This window comes from Takifugu flavidus, chromosome 16, assembly GCF_003711565.1.
Source record: "Takifugu flavidus isolate HTHZ2018 chromosome 16, ASM371156v2, whole genome shotgun sequence".
Taxonomy (NCBI): domain Eukaryota; kingdom Metazoa; phylum Chordata; class Actinopteri; order Tetraodontiformes; family Tetraodontidae; genus Takifugu; species Takifugu flavidus.
Window position 1 is genome coordinate 1,689,424 of NC_079535.1, and position 18,504 is coordinate 1,707,927.

Below are 18,504 nucleotides of genomic sequence, written 5' to 3' on the forward strand. Positions count from 1 at the left end.
ACTGACTCCCTGATGGGGGTTCACAGACAAACTTGTTGGTTTGCTGATTGCTGAAAAGGGAAATAAGCCTAGGGTTTGTGTAAAAATTTGGTCAGTGAAAAACAAGAAACGAGAAGCCCTTCTTAAACTCAGTCGATTGTTTATCACCCTGCTGGGAGAGAAGTTAAAACCAATAGAGGAAATGTAATATCTTTTGATAAATAATGGAACACAACCTTGTCATCATGTATTCCTCCATGAATGTAATAGACAAACACAGCGGACTTTTGAAAGACCCTTTATTTCTGAGACAAGCAGGAAGCCAATCTTTCAATATTCTTCACCTTCTTCATCCTCATCTCCCATGCTATCAGCTCCCACCTCCTCATAATCCTTCTCCAGAGCAGCCATGTCTTCTCTGGCCTCGGAGAATTCTCCCTCCTCCATACCCTCACCCACATACCAGTGAACAAAGGCTCGTTTGGCGTACATCAGGTCAAACTTGTGATCCAGACGAGCCCAGGCCTCAGCGATGGCGGTGGTGTTGCTCAGCATGCACACAGCCCTCTGGACCTTGGCCAGATCTCCACCAGGAACAACAGTGGGGGGCTGGTAGTTGATGCCAACCTTGAAACCGGTGGGGCACCAGTCCACAAACTGGATGGTGCGCCTGGTTTTGATGGTGGCAATAGCAGCGTTCACGTCTTTGGGCACCACGTCACCACGATACAGAAGGCAACAGGCCATGTACTTGCCGTGACGAGGGTCACACTTCACCAGCTGATTGGCTGGCTCAAAGCAAGCATTGGTGATTTCAGCCACCGTCAACTGCTCATGGTAAGCTTTCTCAGCAGAGATGACGGGGGCATATGTGGCCAGTGGGAAATGGATACGGGGATAAGGCACCAAGTTGGTCTGGAACTCTGTCAGATCAACATTAAGGGCACCATCAAAACGCAGAGAAGCGGTGATGGAGGACACGATCTGACTGATCAGCCTGTTCAGGTTGGTGTAAGTGGGACGCTCGATATCCAGGTTCCTGCGGCAGATGTCGTAGATGGCCTCATTGTCCACCATGAAGGCACAGTCAGAGTGCTCCAGGGTGGTGTGGGTGGTCAGGATGGAGTTGTAGGGCTCCACCACAGCAGTGGACACCTGGGGAGCTGGGTAGACTGAGAACTCAAGCTTGGACTTCTTGCCGTAGTCGACGGACAGTCGCTCCATCAGCAGGGAGGTAAAACCAGAACCAGTGCCACCTCCAAAGCTGTGGAACACCAGAAAGCCCTGAAGGCCGGTGCACTGGTCAGTCTGTTTGGAAAGAGGGAGACAAAGATATCAGATATAAACGTTCAATTACGAACTTAAAGAAAATCAGCAACTCACCAGTTTGCGGATTCTGTCCAGCACGACATCGATGAGCTCTTTTCCGACGGTGTAGTGTCCTCGGGCGTAGTTGTTGGCAGCATCCTCCTTACCAGTGATCAGCTGCTCAGGGTGAAACAGCTGGCGGTAGGTACCACTACGTACCTCATCTATGGGTAATAGCCAATGTTACTGACTGACTGTGACACACACAGACAGACAGACACAGACACACACAGACAGACAGACAAAGACAGACACAGACAGACACAGACAGACACACCTATCACAGATGGTTCCAGGTCCACAAAAACAGCTCTGGGGACGTGTTTTCCTGCTCCTGTCTCACTAAAGAAGGTGTTGAAAGAATCGTCGCCTCCTCCAACGGTCTTGTCACTGGGCATCTGCCCGTCTGGCTGGATCCCGTGCTCCAGACAGTAAAGCTCCCAACAAGCATTGCCGATCTGGACCCCAGCCTGACCTACATGTATGGAGATGCACTCACGCTGTGGGAAAACAAATGGATTAATGAAAAGGATCAAGGCTTTTGAACACATGCTGGGAATATTCAGATTAAAGATGAACAAAGCATTCTGTTGTAACATTCCTGATGCCAGATCACTGTAATTTGAGGCCAGTATTGTGGGTACCTAAATCCTCGTCTTTTCTGGCATTTAAAAAGATTAAAATATTGACAAATTCAAGTTGGGAATTTCCATCAGCTCCACCACTGGTTTGCGTTTTACATTATTACGTATATTTAAAGTACGATTTTAAATGCAGGTTGTAGATTTTTTTTAATAATCCACTGTGCTCTAACACCAGTTTAATGCTGGATCAGGTTTAAAAATCTGATCACGATATCTTTCTTTTATTCCTGAATGAGCCAGTTAAGACGCTTAAACCCTTTAACATTTTTTTCCATTAAGAAACAGTTCTACATATAGTTTGAAGTTACACAGTTGTAAATTAAATTAAATACATATTTTACCAAAATTATATTAAACTGACGGACTGTCGACGTGATTTTATAAAAAGCCCTACGAGTTCTTTAATCAAATCCATTAGTCTCTCATTTACTTTAAATCTAAAATACGAGGAAATATAATAATTTTGCACTCACCATGTTGAATTCCGATCTCAACAAGATGAAGAAAAAAATCTGGTCCTCCAACAGCCAGGTCCTTAAGCGTCCTTTGTCAGAAGAGAACTATGACTATCTGGGTGGGGCCTTTTATAGTCCCTTGGTAGCTGAAAAGCCTTCCTGAATTTGATTGGCTGGCGAAAAGAAAGGCTTTAGGGAGCCAGTCAGACATGTTTGTAGTCCTACAGAAGGGGAAGCAGTTCAATCGCAACATACCAACCTTTCTACCAACTACAATACCCAGCAGGCGTTTCGTTGCTTTGGACGGAAATAATGACGTCACCGTCAACTGAAATGCGCATTGCGAGGAAATCTCAGTTCTTTTACAGTGATGGAGGCTTTCTTCCCATTATAGCAAACTCTCATTAAATTGTTGAAAACATCTCCTCCTCCAATGGTCCTATTATCAACGCACTTACAGTTACGAGAGTGATTTATTGTGATTCTCCCAAGAGGTAATTTTGTTGGAATTATTTGTACATTAAAATATAGCAATATACAACAAAACATTTCGACCACTCTCCTGCAATTCTAACTAAAATGCAAATAGCTCTTGTTATTTAACAGTTTTTTTTAATCTTACCTTTATTTCCGAATAATAGAACATTCCAGAATTTCTTTTGACCATTTAGTTTTGCCTCAGTTGCTTTTTTTATTGAATTGTAATTCATCAGCCCGAAACTGATTTCAGTCTGAGACTGTATTTCAAGAAGTACTTTAAATATTGGGGACGGATCACAGAATCTTTTCAGATTGAGGTGATCAAACAAAAAGTTATGTTAAATTATAAATTGGCCCTGCCCCCCGTTATTTAAATAGTTTCAAATAGCAGAAGAATATCAATAGAAAACCTAATATGGTGTTTTGCTGGGAGCTTCAGGGGTATGTTATTTGTTAAGTAAATGAAATTGTTTTTAAAACCTTTAAATGAAGAAACAAAGAGTTTTGTTGAAGGTGCCAGTTTTCCTTGGACACTTTTGAAAAATCTGCATTTATTGAATCTTACATTAACAATAATGTGCATATAATCTCTTAATAAACAGATTTTATACCAGTACTCCATGACAATCTGATCAATTGTACTGTCATTTGCTGTAGATTATGTAGGTTTTTAATTTTACTTTAATTTTTTTTTTTAATAAACTATATTGATGGGATTACTCAAGTATATATCGGTTTAATAAAGGAGTGTTCATTAAATGTGAGCATGGAGTTTCTCATGCTGTCATGTCAGGGTTAAGAGCATACAGACTATTAACAGGCAGAACAGTGAGGGACTGTTGCCATAGTGATAACCTCCCACATAAAACTGGAAGTGACTGGAATACTAAACTTAAAATTGAATGAAACAATTCAGCATTTAAAGAAGGAATCCAACCACATCCAAACAAAAGAACTAAAAAACAAGTTACATAAAATACAAATGTAGAGATAATCGTTTAGAAATTAGAATGTACTTTATTTGAAAACAGTGATAAACACCAATCCACTCGAACATGGAGATGTTAACAAAGCAGACATCTGGACTTTCTTTTAGCTCAGCCCGAACTAAACACAGGTAAACATCCCATTTTTACTACTGCTTATATCTGCAGTGCAACTTGTGTTTAAGGTTGGCCAATTGCTCCATGTTGATGCTGCTGCCACCGCACACGATCACCAAGAGGGGGCGCAAGAGAGCCGGCAGACGGCCTAAAAGGAGGCAGAATGACCAAAATTGGAATCCGTGCATGGGCATGGCACGGTTTAGGTGCCTAGTGTGGTGATTACATGGCATGCTTACTTTCATCCTGTAGTTTACGGATGATTCCACTGTAGACAGCTGCAAGGGCTGCTCCACACGCCATTTCCACCAAGACACGCTCCTCATCTGACAAATCACACGCGCACAGAGTTGTTAAGTCCCAAGAGCAACTTTTTATTCTGTGATAAAAGTTGAAATGCACCACCATACAAACCCAGGAATGTTTGGACAGCATGTAGAGCCTGCTGGTCAGACACAAGCTCAGAAATAATGTTTAGATCTTTACGTTGGCTCTGTTCAAAAGCTTTCTGGCAAACTGTCTTTGCTCCAAGACATTTAGCCTCACTGTGAAGAGACAGAAATATCAGCTCAGTCTTCTTTCCAGAACAACATTTCAGCTCCTTTAAAACTCTCACCTGGTGATGTCGTCTAGTGTGACCAACCTCCCGGCCTTAACTGCAGCGTTGAAACAGTTGGCACCGTCTGTCTCCATGGCAATAATGGGTACGTCTGTCCAGCCTACATCCTGAAGACCCTGGACCACGCCACAGAGGAGGCCTCCTCCACCCACAGAGATCACCACAGCTCCAGGTTTCACGTCAGGTCCCAGGGAGGCTGCAGCCTCAGCGATCATACTGGCATGGCCCTGCCTGAGCAGGTTTAAACGGTGAGGGGAGGTTTGGATGAACAATGTGAGATAAGATAAGTGGAAGTCTACTTATACCAGAGCAGCGGGTGATCAAATGGGGGAACATATGTAAGCCCTTCAGTTTCTGCCAGTCTGAGAGCTTCAGCATTGGCATCATCCCAAACCTGAGAGGGAAAAACACATTTTATCCTCTACGCTGACAACGACAGCGACTCAAAATGGCATACCTGGGACCACAAACACCTACAGATGTGTTAGATCACCTTGCCTGAAATCTTGACAGTTGCCCCCTGATCCTGGAGTCTCTGAACAACCAGCTCAGGAGAGGAAGAGGGAATGACGATGGTGGCTGGTAAACCCATTTTTCTGGCTACCAAGGCTGCAGCCATGCCTGCATTACCACCTAGAAGATCAATGTGATTATCTGATGTACAAAGTATATATGACGGCTGGATTTGTGTGCAACAAGCAGCAAGAATTTAGAGCCACTTTCATGAAAAATAATTAGAAATCAAATATAAAAATCAAATCGAAACTGCTTTGCTTCCCTCATCATCAGTGTCCTGATGATTTGTAATAGCGTAAAATAGAAGCTTGTGGGGAAAAACCAAACTGTCAAAAGAAGCCAAACTGCTTAAAGACCTCAGTCAGGCAAACTACATACTTGGTTTGACACATTCTGCAGCGTGCAAATTTTATTCCATGAGGCTTTATTTTACAATGTAACAGGAAAATATCTGCTCGTATATTTACAGGTTAAGAAAACAAATTCAGCTGATATTTTACAGTTGAGAGATTTTGGTAAATACAACCACTTGTACCTCCCAATTGCTTTCAAAGGATAAAAGTTGGTAGAAACATCACCTGAGGAGCAGACAATGCCTTTAGACTGCCCAGCAAGCTGCAGAGAGTAGAGAAGTAAAAAGGATTTAGATTTTTTTTGTTGGTCTCACTCAGCGTTGGTCATTTTTACTTAGTCAGATACCTGCTGGCAGAGATGTCCGATGCCACGGATCTTGAAGGAGCCGGAGGGCTGTGAATTCTCCATCTTCAGGTACACGGTGGTCCCCACACGTTTGGACATATTGACACTCTCCAGCAGAGGTGTGTTGATATGGAAATGATTGGCCATGATCATGTGCCTGATTTCATTAAAATGGTAAAGATAACTCATCATGGGCGACCTGATGTCAAATTGGCTACTGGAACAAGGCATTCATGGAGCAGGGCAGAGAATGTGGTACTGATGGAGTGTTACTATGGGAGCAACCCCAGTGAGAGAGGGTACATGCAGAGGATGTGGGAGAAATGGGTCGGAACCCCACATCCACACTAAGAAGCAGCTCTTAGCTCAGTGTTCGAATATCCGCAATAAGATGCATAAACAGGTGGCTGGCATAGTGTACAGGAACATCTGAGTCTGAAGGAAGGAGGCACCACCCAGGAGGGTGAGGAAGTTTTTAAAAAAACCTCTTCTGTTTATATATATGGAGAGAGAGCTAGCGAGAGAGAGAGAGAGAGAGAGAGAGAGAGAGAGAGACGCACGCACACACACACAATTTGATGTCTGTCGACCTAATTTCATGCACGATTTCAAATTAAAGAATAAAGGTAAACATAGAATGGGGATAGAAAATTAAGTCGTTAAACAGCAGACAACTTGACACATCGATTAACAGTTGTTATTTCACAAAACCCAACAGTAGTTGCAGAACAACGCCGAACCTCTTCAAGCATTACATGTAAATCTTCATATACTGTATCCGTAAAGACAAAATGTCACATTTATGAGGTCGCCAATTTAAAGCTTACGAATTCAAACGTGTTGACTTACGTTGACCAGAGTGAATGGCGACTTATTTTACACAAAGAACGTGATGAAAGTTTATTGTCATCCACATGATGCTAATCAGTGTAGCATGTAGCTATAGCCTCAAACAGACCATCACAACTTCCGGTGGCTTCTTCAAAGTTGAACTTATTATTAACGTTATATAAACATATAGTCACATATATTAGCGGCCCCGACACAAATTTGAATAACCTTATATAAAGCTAAATGAACCTACGTCTTGAGAGCCTTCTGTTGGTGGTGCACAGTATTTAGATGTAAAACTTTTCTCCCTCCTAAGTCCACCTTGTTTATAACGTGTGGGTACACGTGAATAGATTGCTGTATTTGTCGTAATGTTGATTGGTTTGTGTTCTGGTTTTATTGTGCCTTTTGTAATCTTTATTACACTTTATGTAAGAGTAATCAATTTACTTTGTTCTGACGTTCGTTTACACCTGTTAGTTAAAAGTCTCACACAACTGAGAGTCAATCACTGCCCGGACCAGTGCATGGATTAGAATATCTTTATTATAATTACAGGAAATCCACATACATATCGACAAAGTAATGATTAACACTCCTCAGGACAAAGTGCATCTTAAACATTTCATTTCCCCCCCTTCTTTGTAGGTAGAGGTCATGACGATATCTGACCACACGGTGGCAGCAGAGAGTAGCGCCAAAACAAATAAGATCTGCGGTAAATTAAACCTTCTAAAAAAAGTTTGAATAAAACAGCAAATGAATAAAAGATTACCATTTAGACATATAATTAAATTTAAATATCAATACTGAAAAATTGTAAATCAAAAGGGATTTTTTTGAAACTACTAATTATTTTAAAATTATGTTATATTAATATTGGCAATGACAATGATGTTTTATCATTAAATGACATAAAGTCATTGAATATTATGAATCCTATCTTTCCTTCTTCATCTCTAAATGCTTAACTCTAAAGAGTGAGTTTGTAAAACCACAAACTCACTCTTCACATCCTTGTTGTTATCCTTTTATCTTTACCTTACCAGCAGCAACATTGTTGCATTTGAACAAACATTTATGACAGTAGCATCAATAGTATCCGTGCTGAGTAGATCAGTGATGATGTTGTTTCTTGTATAGTTTCTCTGCCCCCCCATATCCATCTACAGGTATCGCCGCCTTTATAGCTGTATGCTGACCTGCTGACCTCTGACCCTGCTGACCCACTCTACTCTGATACCAGCAGCTTGTACTATTAATGTATCTCTATGATCTCTGCCTATTCTCTCCTCTGCCTGTCCTCCCCCTTCTCCTCTCTCTCTACCCAGGTGGCCATCACCAGGAGAGTCCCCCTACATGAGCCTGGTCCTGCTCAAGGTTTCTTCCTGTTAAAGGGGAGTTTTTCCTGCCACTGTTGCTTGTTGAGGGTCAGGCCCTGGGATTCTGGAAAGCCTAGAGACAATTTTGATTGTAACAGACGCTATATGTATAAATAAAGATTGATTGATTGTTTGAGTGCCGAATCAACATAAGACATACATCAGATACATCCGACCCACCAACAGTTGTTTTCTCTCTCAGTTCTTAAGCATCAGAATGGAAATCCCATTTTTCAGTTCTTGCTTCTCTTCCTTTTGCATCCGTGCAACTGTAGATTCATCAAATCTTTGCTGCTACACTAAGATGACCTACAGCATCATAGCCCCCTCTTTTCGGGCATGCTGTGCATGCTGTCCACTTCCATTTCTTCATCAACTTCATCAACTTTTCATCAACTCCTGGGCTTCAAGCTGTCTGGGTTTAATCCCTGGATACAGCTGTAGAGTCGCTACAACATTTTCACATTATGTGTATGAGCACCATGAAGACAGACCACAAGATTATTTGAGAACAAGTCGTCCATTTGAACAACACTCAATTCAATGAATAAGCACAATTGGTTCATGAAGTCTCATTGTTATACCCAAATAGGATTTAGTTTTCTAAATTAGAATGTGTGTAATTCATAGATGAACTTTTGATACTAACACTTTATTATCCTTAGTGCAACCAACACAACACAGCATCTGTTTTTCCTGAACCTGTAACTTAACACAACAGCACAGATGTCAGGTGGAGCTCACAGACAAATTTCATTTTTCCTGTATTTTAAATTACCTAATTCTGTAATGTTTAATAAGTACACATTGCAGTCATATTACAGAAAAAATGACATTTATTAAATGTTTGATTAACTCAATTGATTTATGAAACATAATTATAAAAGCAAAGGAACGACTTTCACCCTGCTTCCCCTCTTGACTCTAAAACCATGATTTCTTGATGACATATAAATTCTAATTATATCTGCAAAGTCATTTTGCAGAAAAATGCTGCTTCGGCATTTTTGCGCTAACTCTTCCATAGATGATGTGACCCCTACAATCTTTCTGCTGACCACACCACCCTCCTCTCCTCTGCCCCTATCTGAAGCACTGATTAATACAAATTATAATTTTAAATGGTGACATTTACTACAAATACCTGTCTAGTTACAGCTCATCCTGCAGGTTGAGTTTGTGCATCCTCATGGTGGAGCCACATCTGGCAAATAGGGAAATATGACATATATAACATTATTTAGAACAATTTCCCAATTTACACTCTACAACCACACAAACACACTGTCAACACAAACCACATGAGAGTTTAATAATTCAAAAACATATCTCAAAACACTCCTGAGCCTCACTTATATGAGCGAAGAGTCCAGATGAGTCACTTCTACCATAACTGTAAACTGTAAATTTTTCACAGACTGAAATGACAAAATATGAGGTGCAAAACAGTGGATGGTAACAAACAGGCTACTTTAGCAGCACCTGTTATTGGGCTGTGTTGGTTCTTATGACGTTGGCAGCGTCTCAAACATGGTGTCCATCCTCTCAGTGATGGTAACAGCTGAAATACAGTTGAAAGACATTTTTTATGAATTGTGTTAAATAGTTCGCCTATTTGTCAGTTTAATCAAGTTCCATGAAATCTTTGGAGACCTGGTGGGAACCTGCCCACTACAGTCAAATGAAACCCAGCAGGGTTGCAGACTTTGAAACCTTAAAGAAGGCCAATCACTAAGAACATAGTGAATCTGAAAGACTCAGGAATGTAGCCTGGGCAAGTGTTTTTCCATTTAAAAAATGAAAACATGCTTTATTGTGGTTATAAACACCTCATTCTCAGTTTCTATACCAATTTTCCAATATGGACTCGATAAGAAAGCTCGTCAATCACTTCAAAACCCTATTCTTTATGGGATGAAGCCTGTGCAATGGCCTCTTAAGGTCTAAATGCTAATGCTTAATAAAAACTGAGAATGACTTTTGGAAACTAGTATTTTTTGCACAGCCAATTTTAAATTACTAAATGACATTTGCTTATTAAAACAAAATTAGGGACAAACCAGTCCCACCAGTCGCACGCCTTCTATCAGTGGAGGAAATGACTAAAGAACCTTTGCCCTGATATCTGTAGTCATGAAATCCTTGGAGAGATGGGTGTTGAGCTATCTAAAAGACATCAGGGGACCTCTGCTGGACCTTCTGCAGGTAGCAAACAGGTCCATTAAAGATGCAGTCAGCCTGGGACTGGGACTGGGACTGGGACTGGGACTGGGACTGGGACTGGGACTGAGACTGGGACTGGGACTGGGACTGGGACTGGGACTGGGACTGGGACTGAGACTGGACTGGGACTGGGACTGGGACTGGGACTGGGAGTGCACCACACCCAGCAGCATGCATAGATCCTCCTTGTGGGCTTCAACATTCAGCACCACAGCCGTCAGCATCTCCACCATCTAAATTTCAGCTCCATCCACCAGTGGATCAGCACCTTCCACCTGACTGGACAAAGCAGGTCAGGCTGGGCCTGGGGAGGGTCCCATCCTGCCCGTGTGCTCCTCCACCTCTGCATTAACAACTGCACCAATATCATCTTGTTTGTCATGGTGATGAGCCTGCCTCCAGAAACAGGTGGTCAGCCAGCGTCCTTGAATCCTCTGCAAATGCGTTGGCCAGTAAAACTGATTCTGATTATAAACTATAATGATTACGTACATTTCTAAAGTGCCTGTGTGTGCATGGAGATGTGGTTCAGATGAAAATGACACTTAAAACACCTAAACAAACAAATAAATTCAAGTATTTTAAACTTGTCATCATCTATAATTTGAAGTTTGGGCGTTAAATCTGTGTAGAAATCTCAGCCGAAATGATATGATGTATCAAAACGCCATACTTGCAAAGGGACAGTTTAATGTGGGTGTGAATAAGGAAAAGAGAGAAGGGGGAGACAGGGAGGGAGGGGGGTAGGGGAGAAGGAAGAAGAGAGAGAGGGTGGAGAGAGAGAGAGAGAGAGAGAGAGAGAGAGAGAGAGAGAGTTAGCCTGGACCCTCGGCTGTTGTTCCAGTTTGGTTCATCAAACAGACGAGATGCAATTACGCGCCGACATAGTGGACATTATCTTCGGGTTGATGGCCTTTAATGTTAAATTGTAGCTAAAATATTTGTTTCCGCTTTTATTTTGTGAAAATGTGGACGATGCCGAAACCGAATTACAGAAAGGCTTTGTCCTCCGATGGGGAGATTGTTGTGAACATTGGAGGAGTCCGGATAACACTGCTCGAGGATCTTTTGAACCGCTATCCCAACAGCAGATTGGCTGAATTGTTGAACTGTTCAACTCAAAATTATGAAGCCATCTCGTTGCTCTGCGATGACTTCGACCCGGTCAGAAGGGAGTTTTATTTCGATCGAGATCCAGATGCCTTCAAGTGCATTATCGGCGTTTACTACTTTGATGAAATTCATATAAAACGCGGTCTCTGCCCTATCTGCTTCATTCAAGAGATGGAGTTCTGGAAAATAGACCAAAATGTGTTAGACGAGTGCTGCAAAAGTAGCCTAAGTGACAAAGAGCGCGAGCTGAGTGACATTGCAGACAAAGTGAAAGTCATTTTGGAAGATCTGGAGGTGGAACGGTGCGTTACGCGCTCTCAGCGGTGCCAGAGGTTCGTGTGGAAATTGATGGAAAAACCCGATTCTTCCTCCCTGGCGCGCGTTATAGCCATCACCTCCTTTATCGCCATCCTTGTCTCTGCGGTGGTGATGTGTATAGGAACCATACCGGAGCTCCAGGTCGTGGACGCAGAGGGAAAGCTGGTGGAGCATCCCGACCTGGAGGCGATCGAGACTGCCTGCATGCTGTGGTTCACAGCCGAGTACCTCCTGCGCCTCGCCTCTTCTCCCAACAAGCTACACTTTGCACTCTCTATAATGAACATTATCGACTTCATGGCCATCATGCCTTTTTACGTGGTCCTTTCCCTAACTTATCTTGGGACCACGTCTATGATGGAGTTGGTGAATGTCCAACAGGCTATCCAGGCGCTACGAATCATGCGCATCGCACGCATTTTCAAGCTGGCGCGCCACTCCTCGGGGCTGCAGACCCTGACCTACGCGCTGAAGAGGAGCCTCAAAGAGCTCGGGCTGCTCCTCATGTACATGGGCGTGGGTATTTTTGTGTTCTCGGCGCTGGCATACACTATGGAGCAAAGCCACCCGGAGACCCTTTTCAAGAGCATTCCTCAGTCCTTCTGGTGGGCAATTATCACCATGACCACAGTAGGATACGGGGACATCTACCCCAAAACCACGCTGGGTAAATGCAACGCGGCTGTCAGCTTTCTGTGCGGAGTGATCGCCATCGCGTTGCCCATCCATCCCATCATAAACAACTTCGTGATCTTCTACAATAAGCAGAAAGTCCTGGAGACCGCGGCGAAGCACGAAGTGGAGCTGATGGAGCTGAAGTCTGGCAGGGAGGCTCGCAGGAAAAGCAGGCATTAACAGGATTTTTGAAGTGGAAAAAAGTTGCAGGCGGTCATTTTTATTATCAAGGACAAATGAAAGAAGCAAACAAAAAAATAATTAAGTGAAGTTTTCACTGACTAAAAAAAAGGATTAAAAACACATATAAAACGAGATTTTGGCAGTTCGTTGTGACAAGGTTTTCATTCTTATGTAATGCTCAAATATGACGTCTGTAGATAGACCGAATATGCAACACTATGTTAGGCTATTTATAGTGTTAATTAATGTTGATGTAATATCTGTTATCTTAAAGCTGTGCATGAAAAAATACTGTCATCAGTAAAGGCTGACCTGTAACCAACGAAATAGTCATTACTCGTTTGCAATAATATAAATAAATAAATTAAAGAAAAAAAACAAACAAAAAAGAAAGGGAAGGAAGCCGAATCTAATGGTTTTTGAAATGGACGTTTTGATTTTCCATTTCAGATGTTACGCAGAATCAATCTTTAAAAAAAAGAGGAGAAAACGAAGTCACCCAAAGCTAAAAAGGACGAGTTTTGAAAGGGTGTGCAAAGGATTAATGAGTGTGTTGTTAAAGAAAGGCCAGTGTGTTGACAGTCATAACTTGTTTTTGAACTTTAGTCCGTCTGTGTTTGGTCACTGCTGCTTTTTCTGGAGCCATCTTGCGCAAAAATGAAAAATAAACTGATCAGCCATCATCTCTGTCGTGCAAGTGTGCATTGTTTGTGTGATTCAGCATTGTGTGTGGCACAACCCAAGTCTGTGTGAAGCTACCATCCTCGGTGGGGGAACACTACAAAGCAGTGTGATACACACGCCCCCACAGCGAATATTCAACAACAGCTCCCACCCTCTCTCCCGCACCACTACCCCACCTGATGTGTCACTCACTTATCCGTCCTCATCCTCCACCTGAGATGATGATCAGGCTCAGGCTGTGTGATCTGACGGCTGTTGGATGGTACATATATATATCTATAGTCAGCATGCATTTAGCTTTAGGAGTTGCAGAACTTAAACACAAACAGAATTACAGGTTAGAAAATGTCAATATGACAGAAAATAAACTGTCTTCACCAAAAGGCAGTACCTGCGAAGCGCATGTTATGAATCAGTAACCAGTGGATGACTCAGAGTGACTGTATGGCACAGCCACACACACACACACACACACACACCACACACACACACACACACACACACACACACAGACAAATAATAGATAAAAATGACAAGCTGATTTCTTTTTTTATTATTCAACATGTGCGGCTGTAAACATTGACAACTTAATTTGTTCCTGCATCTCTTCTGCACCACTTGACCTTTAGAAACCTGCAAACAAACAAATGAAAGACACAAGAACCTCCTTGTCAATACCTGGCTCTATACGATGGGCTTTGATGAGGCCACAGGGGAAGTCTCCCACAAATCTTATAGGCCCTCAGTGGATGCACATGCAGGTTTAAAGGAGCTTTGGACTGAAGGATTTTTTAAAAATACGTATCGTTAGTCACTTTTAATTAGCTCCCATTGGTCAGTAGTAGAGTGGTAGGTGGGTGAACTGGTGGGTCGATAATTAGGCATCAACATCATTGATGCAGCTCACAATAGAAAGTAACTCTGGATCCCAGGAAACCTGCACCAGAACCACGCGAATATTAATAAATGCTGTTAGCATGGCGATAGGTCCACACACACACACACACACACACACACACACACACACACACACACACACACACACACACACACACACACACACACACACACACACACACACACACAGCTCTAATGCTGTCCTCGCTAATGGAAACACAGGTACGCCAAACTCAATTGAAAAATTTCTCCACCTTTTCATAATACAAGTTACAAGTTTCAAAGGAAGAATGTGCAAAAGTCCGTTTCATGCGAGGCATCACAGACCAATATGTTTGACATTTGTGATGTCACGCATGGTGTTAATCTGAGTTTGTCGTGTGCTGTCACATCCTGTCACGTCCTAGTTTTAATGAGATGTCTTCCCTGTCTTTGTGTCTCCCTTTGTGTTTCCTCCTGCCACACTCCCTACATGTTATTACCAGTGCCCTAAATTGTGATGTCTCCCTTCTCTTTTGCCAGTTCTTTGGGTTGTAATTACTCATCTGCACCTTTAAAAAGAAGTTTATTACTCAAGTCACGAAAGTCACTGTCATGTAGAACATCTATATGGAGTTATGGACCACAAATAGGTGTTTTTTGTGAAACTTTGCCTGTAAGTTGGGCTCATTGGGGCTTGAAGAATCAGTTTTATCATCATTGTTTTTGTCACATGAGCTCAGCAGAAGAATAGGTAAATGGAAGGATTTGAGTGAATTTGGGCCTAATTATGATAGCTAGAGGGCTGGCTCAGAGCATCTCTGTCTCCAGTGTTCAGTATCCTCAAAAGGTGTCCTAGAAGAATGGAATAGTGGTGAGCTGGTCACAGGGTCATGGACGGCCAAGGACCTCTGATTGATTTCTGGCCCAAAAGCTGGCCCGAGTGGTGCGATTCTAAAGATGAGTTACTGTAACACAAACTGGTCAGGGTGTCTGTGATTATGCTGCCCGGTACACAAACATTTTGCAATGTTTTTTCCTGTGAACATCATAACTTGACTACACAACAATGGAATAGGATTTGCAAATTGCATTTTTTTAAAACATGGCTGGGCGCATGTGTGTTGCCTACGTGGGGAACAGATGACTCCAAGAGACATTATGGAAATAAGGTGAGCCGGCCGACGCCTCGTTCAGCAGGATAACGGGCCCTGTCACTAAGCAAAAAGGGTTCAGGAGAGGTTTGAAGAGCACAATAACAAGTCAGAGGTGTCTATTTGGCCTGCAAATTCCCCACATTTCAATCAAACTGAGTATCTATGGGAAGTTCTGGATGATGATGTTACATATTGAAACCTAGCAACTGATCACTCCTGCTGCCGTTCTCTCTCTCTCTCTCTCAAAAAAAGCACAAATTTACCTCACCAGCAATGGTCTGCTGTTGTCATGGTTCCAGTCTTTAAATAACAGTCTTGCTGTCATTATTCTGCCTCAATGAAGCTTCATGCTTTTAGACTGGACTCCCAACATTCTGAACACTCATTGGTTCCGTGTGAAAGATTTTAACAGAACGACACACAAAGGTTTTTTTTTATTCTTCTGCAACGTATGTATGTCCGGAAAAACAATAGAAAATCAATAGAGATATTTTGAGGCGCTCAGCTAAATGAATAAGATGGAAAAGACTTGCAATACTTGACATTTTAATGGTTTTATGTAAAAAGATAGATGATAGAACCTGAGGTTTGTATTTGGGTGGATTATTTAATGGAGTCTGAACTCTTTCCTCTCGTCTAGAGAGAGAGAGAGAGAGACAAAGAGAGAGAGAATTACAGAATTACATGCATGAATATGTCACCTTACAGTAGAGAGAGCATTAAATATATACTCACCGCGCATGTTACAGTCTTACCTTTTCAGAGACTTTGAATATATAATTGCACTGTTTTTATTCAGATATTTTAATATTTTCTTCTCATCATATCATATCTCTTTTCTTCCATCATATCTACTACGGTAACAGTCTGTCATTAGAAATGTTTTGTAAAATATCCTGTTACCTGCTGTGCTATCTTTTGAATTTGTCATCTGCTGCAACAAGATAAGGCAACATAACCATGGAAAAGGAAACATGGGCGTTATGGATGCTAAATAAAAGTAGATTGCTGTAAGTTAGCGAGTATAGACAGCGGCTGTCCTATTATGAGATGAAAGATGAAATTATGACTGCATTTATCACTTCACCCTTGACCGCTCAATGCACTTTACACAAGTCTGCATTCACACGCCCTCAAATACTGATGGCTGCGAACATCCCAGTGGGCTTAACACAAGCTCTTCTATGACAAACCTGGGGTCATCTTGGCTTTCGCTCAAGGAAGCTGTGTCAGGAAAGCTTCCAAATCCATATTATTATTATTTACATCAAATCAAATCAATCTTATATAGCGCCTGTTACAATCAAAATTGTTTCAAGGCACTTTCCAGAATCCCAGGGCCTGACCCCAGACAAGCAACAGTGGCAAGGAAAAACTCCCCTTTAACAGGAAGAAACCTTGAGAAGGACCAGGCTCATGTGGGAGGACCCTCCTGCTGATGGACAGCTGGGTAGAGAGAGAGGAGAGGAGAGGAGAGGAGAGGAGAGGAGAGGAGAGGAGAGGAGAGGAGAGAGGAGAGGAGAGAGGAGAGGAGAGGAGAGGAGAGGCAGTTTCTGGACCCCGGCAGCCTCAGCCTATAGCAGCATAACTGAGATATTAACCTAATAATAAGACAATTAGTAACAATAAGCTTTTTCAGGTAGGTTTTAAGTCTGATCTTAAAAGTAGCAATGGAGTCAGCCTCCTGTACCTGGACAGGGAGCTGGTTCCATAGCAGGGGGGCCTGGTAACTAAATGCTCGGCCCCCCATTCTACTCCTAGAGACTCTGGGAACCACAAGTAGACCAGCATTCTGAGAGCGGAGCGGTCTATTGGGCTGGTAAGGTATCACTAGCTCCTCCAGGTAGGATGGAGCTAGGCCTCTGAGGACCTTGTAGGTCAAAGGAAGGGTTTTAAAAATTATTCTAAATTTAACGGGCAGCCAATGAAGCGACGCCATTACAGGAGTTATGTGATCTCTTTTGTCAATACCTGTCAGAACTCTGGCTGCAGCATTTTGGATCAGCTGGAGGCTTCTTAAAGAGTTGTTTGGACACCCTGATAATAAAGAATTACAATAGTCCAGCCTGGAAGTAACAAAAGCATGAATTAACTTTTCAGCATCATGCCGCGTCAGTAGCTTCCTGATCTTTGTGATGTTCCTCAAGTGAAAAAAGGCACTTCTAGAGACTAATTTAATGTGTGAGTTGAAGGAGAGATTTTGATCAAAAGTTACTCCACGATTCCTCACAGAGAGACTAGATGTTAATGAGATACCATCTAGAGTGATCATGTGATCTAATCTATCCCTGAGAGGTTCAGGACCAAACACCATGACCTCAGTTTTTCCTGAGTTAAGGAGGAGGAAATTCGAAGACATCCAAGACTTTATGTCTTTAAGACAGGTCTGGAGCTTCACTAGCTTCTCTCTCTCCTCTGGTTTCATGGATAAATAAAGCTGAGTGTCATCATCATAACAATAACATGCTGCCGAATAATGTTCTCTTAGGGAAGCATGTACAAGGTGAAAAGGATTGGTCCAAGTACAGAACCTTGAGGAACTCCATGGCTAACCCTACTGTATGAGGAGGGAACACCATGGACATGAGCAAACTGGTATCTATCAGATAAATATGATCTAAACCAGTCTAGTGCGGATATTACATGAAATTGAAGATATATATGGGCTACATTTAATATTTTTTATCAACAAGCCATCTTTACAAATGGCTTTTGACGCTCCAGAAAGTTTGTTTGCATTTCACAGGTTTATAGTGTTTACAGTGTGATGCCATGATTGAGAATGTTTCTGTGCTCATGTCCATGTCCCAATAAAAGGCCGAAACATTGTCCCACATTATTACAGTCATTTTTTACAAAGTCATTTAAGCCCCATAAACACTTTGGAAAACTATTTTTCGGATGCCTTCTTCAGTGATTTGAACTAGTTTTATTCATCCCCTGTACTTTTTGCGCTTTCATCAGTGGGACATGGAACGCTTTAGTTTCCTCACCTTAAACACTAAAATCCTTCTGCCAGCTCTGATATTGACTTTTAGAATGAATCTATAAAAGCAGCAGGATGCTGACCTTTCGGCCAGCTTTTTCTCTGGTGAATTGTGGAGTAAGCCGTCAACCTCGTCCGCGCATTGATTGCTTTGCACTTCTGCTCGACCCCTCTTCGCTCACAGCTGGTCACTCCATCCAGTTTTAAGAGCAC

At 42.2% G+C, this 18,504-nt stretch overlaps 3 protein-coding genes across 5 annotated transcripts; 1 reads left to right on the forward strand and 2 right to left on the reverse strand.

Annotated features, from left to right (window-relative positions):
• Positions 1-261: 261 nt before the first annotated feature.
• Positions 262-1,913, reverse strand: LOC130540269 (tubulin alpha-1C chain-like). The gene is made up of 3 exons (XM_057059298.1): positions 1,625-1,913; positions 1,363-1,511; positions 262-1,287 (listed from the first exon to the last, which is right to left on the reverse strand). The coding sequence occupies exons 1-3, from the start codon at positions 1,896-1,898 to the stop codon at positions 310-312; spliced, it is 1,401 nt and encodes a 466-aa protein (XP_056915278.1). The 5' UTR covers positions 1,899-1,913; the 3' UTR covers positions 262-309.
• A 2,010-nt stretch (positions 1,914-3,923) lies between these two features.
• On the reverse strand, positions 3,924-7,058 carry sdsl (serine dehydratase-like). 3 transcript variants are annotated; one of them, XM_057059462.1, is made up of 9 exons: positions 6,948-7,058; positions 5,864-6,020; positions 5,743-5,779; positions 5,142-5,281; positions 4,954-5,042; positions 4,646-4,879; positions 4,444-4,574; positions 4,269-4,355; positions 3,924-4,177 (listed from the first exon to the last, which is right to left on the reverse strand). In XM_057059462.1, exons 2-9 carry the CDS (start codon positions 6,014-6,016, stop codon positions 4,062-4,064), a joined length of 987 nt encoding a protein of 328 aa, XP_056915442.1. In that variant the 5' UTR covers positions 6,017-6,020; positions 6,948-7,058; the 3' UTR covers positions 3,924-4,061. The 3 variants fall into 3 exon arrangements, with proteins under 3 accessions (XP_056915442.1, XP_056915440.1, XP_056915441.1); XM_057059460.1 differs by lacking the exon at positions 6,948-7,058 and adding an exon at positions 6,709-6,885 and having other exon boundaries at positions 5,864-6,377; XM_057059461.1 differs by lacking the exon at positions 6,948-7,058 and adding an exon at positions 6,713-6,883.
• A 4,066-nt stretch (positions 7,059-11,124) lies between these two features.
• Positions 11,125-13,271, forward strand: kcnf1b (potassium voltage-gated channel, subfamily F, member 1b). Its single transcript, XM_057058865.1, has one exon. The coding sequence runs from the start codon at positions 11,266-11,268 to the stop codon at positions 12,583-12,585; it is 1,320 nt and encodes a 439-aa protein (XP_056914845.1). The 5' UTR covers positions 11,125-11,265; the 3' UTR covers positions 12,586-13,271.
• The last annotated feature ends 5,233 nt before the right edge of the window (positions 13,272-18,504 follow it).

Excerpts from the sequence above, each read along its gene's own strand:
- LOC130540269 (XM_057059298.1), bottom strand. The coding sequence starts at position 1,898 with ATGTGTTCAAAAGCCTTGATCCTTTTCATTAATCCATTTGTTTTCCCA. Across the intron at positions 1,512-1,624 it reads CCTGGAACCATCTGTGATAG|ATGAGGTACGTAGTGGTACC; the intron begins GTGTGTCTGTCT and ends TATTACCCATAG. Across the intron at positions 1,288-1,362 it reads TGGACAGAATCCGCAAACTG|ACTGACCAGTGCACCGGCCT; the intron begins GTGAGTTGCTGA and ends CTTTCCAAACAG.
- sdsl (XM_057059460.1), bottom strand. The coding sequence starts at position 6,094 with ATGCCTTGTTCCAGTAGCCAATTTGACATCAGGTCGCCCATGATGAGT. Across the intron at positions 4,880-4,953 it reads TTTGATCACCCGCTGCTCTG|GCAGGGCCATGCCAGTATGA; the intron begins GTATAAGTAGAC and ends AAACCTGCTCAG. Across the intron at positions 4,356-4,443 it reads TGCTGTCCAAACATTCCTGG|ATGAGGAGCGTGTCTTGGTG; the intron begins GTTTGTATGGTG and ends GTGATTTGTCAG.
- kcnf1b (XM_057058865.1), top strand. The coding sequence starts at position 11,266 with ATGTGGACGATGCCGAAACCGAATTACAGAAAGGCTTTGTCCTCCGAT.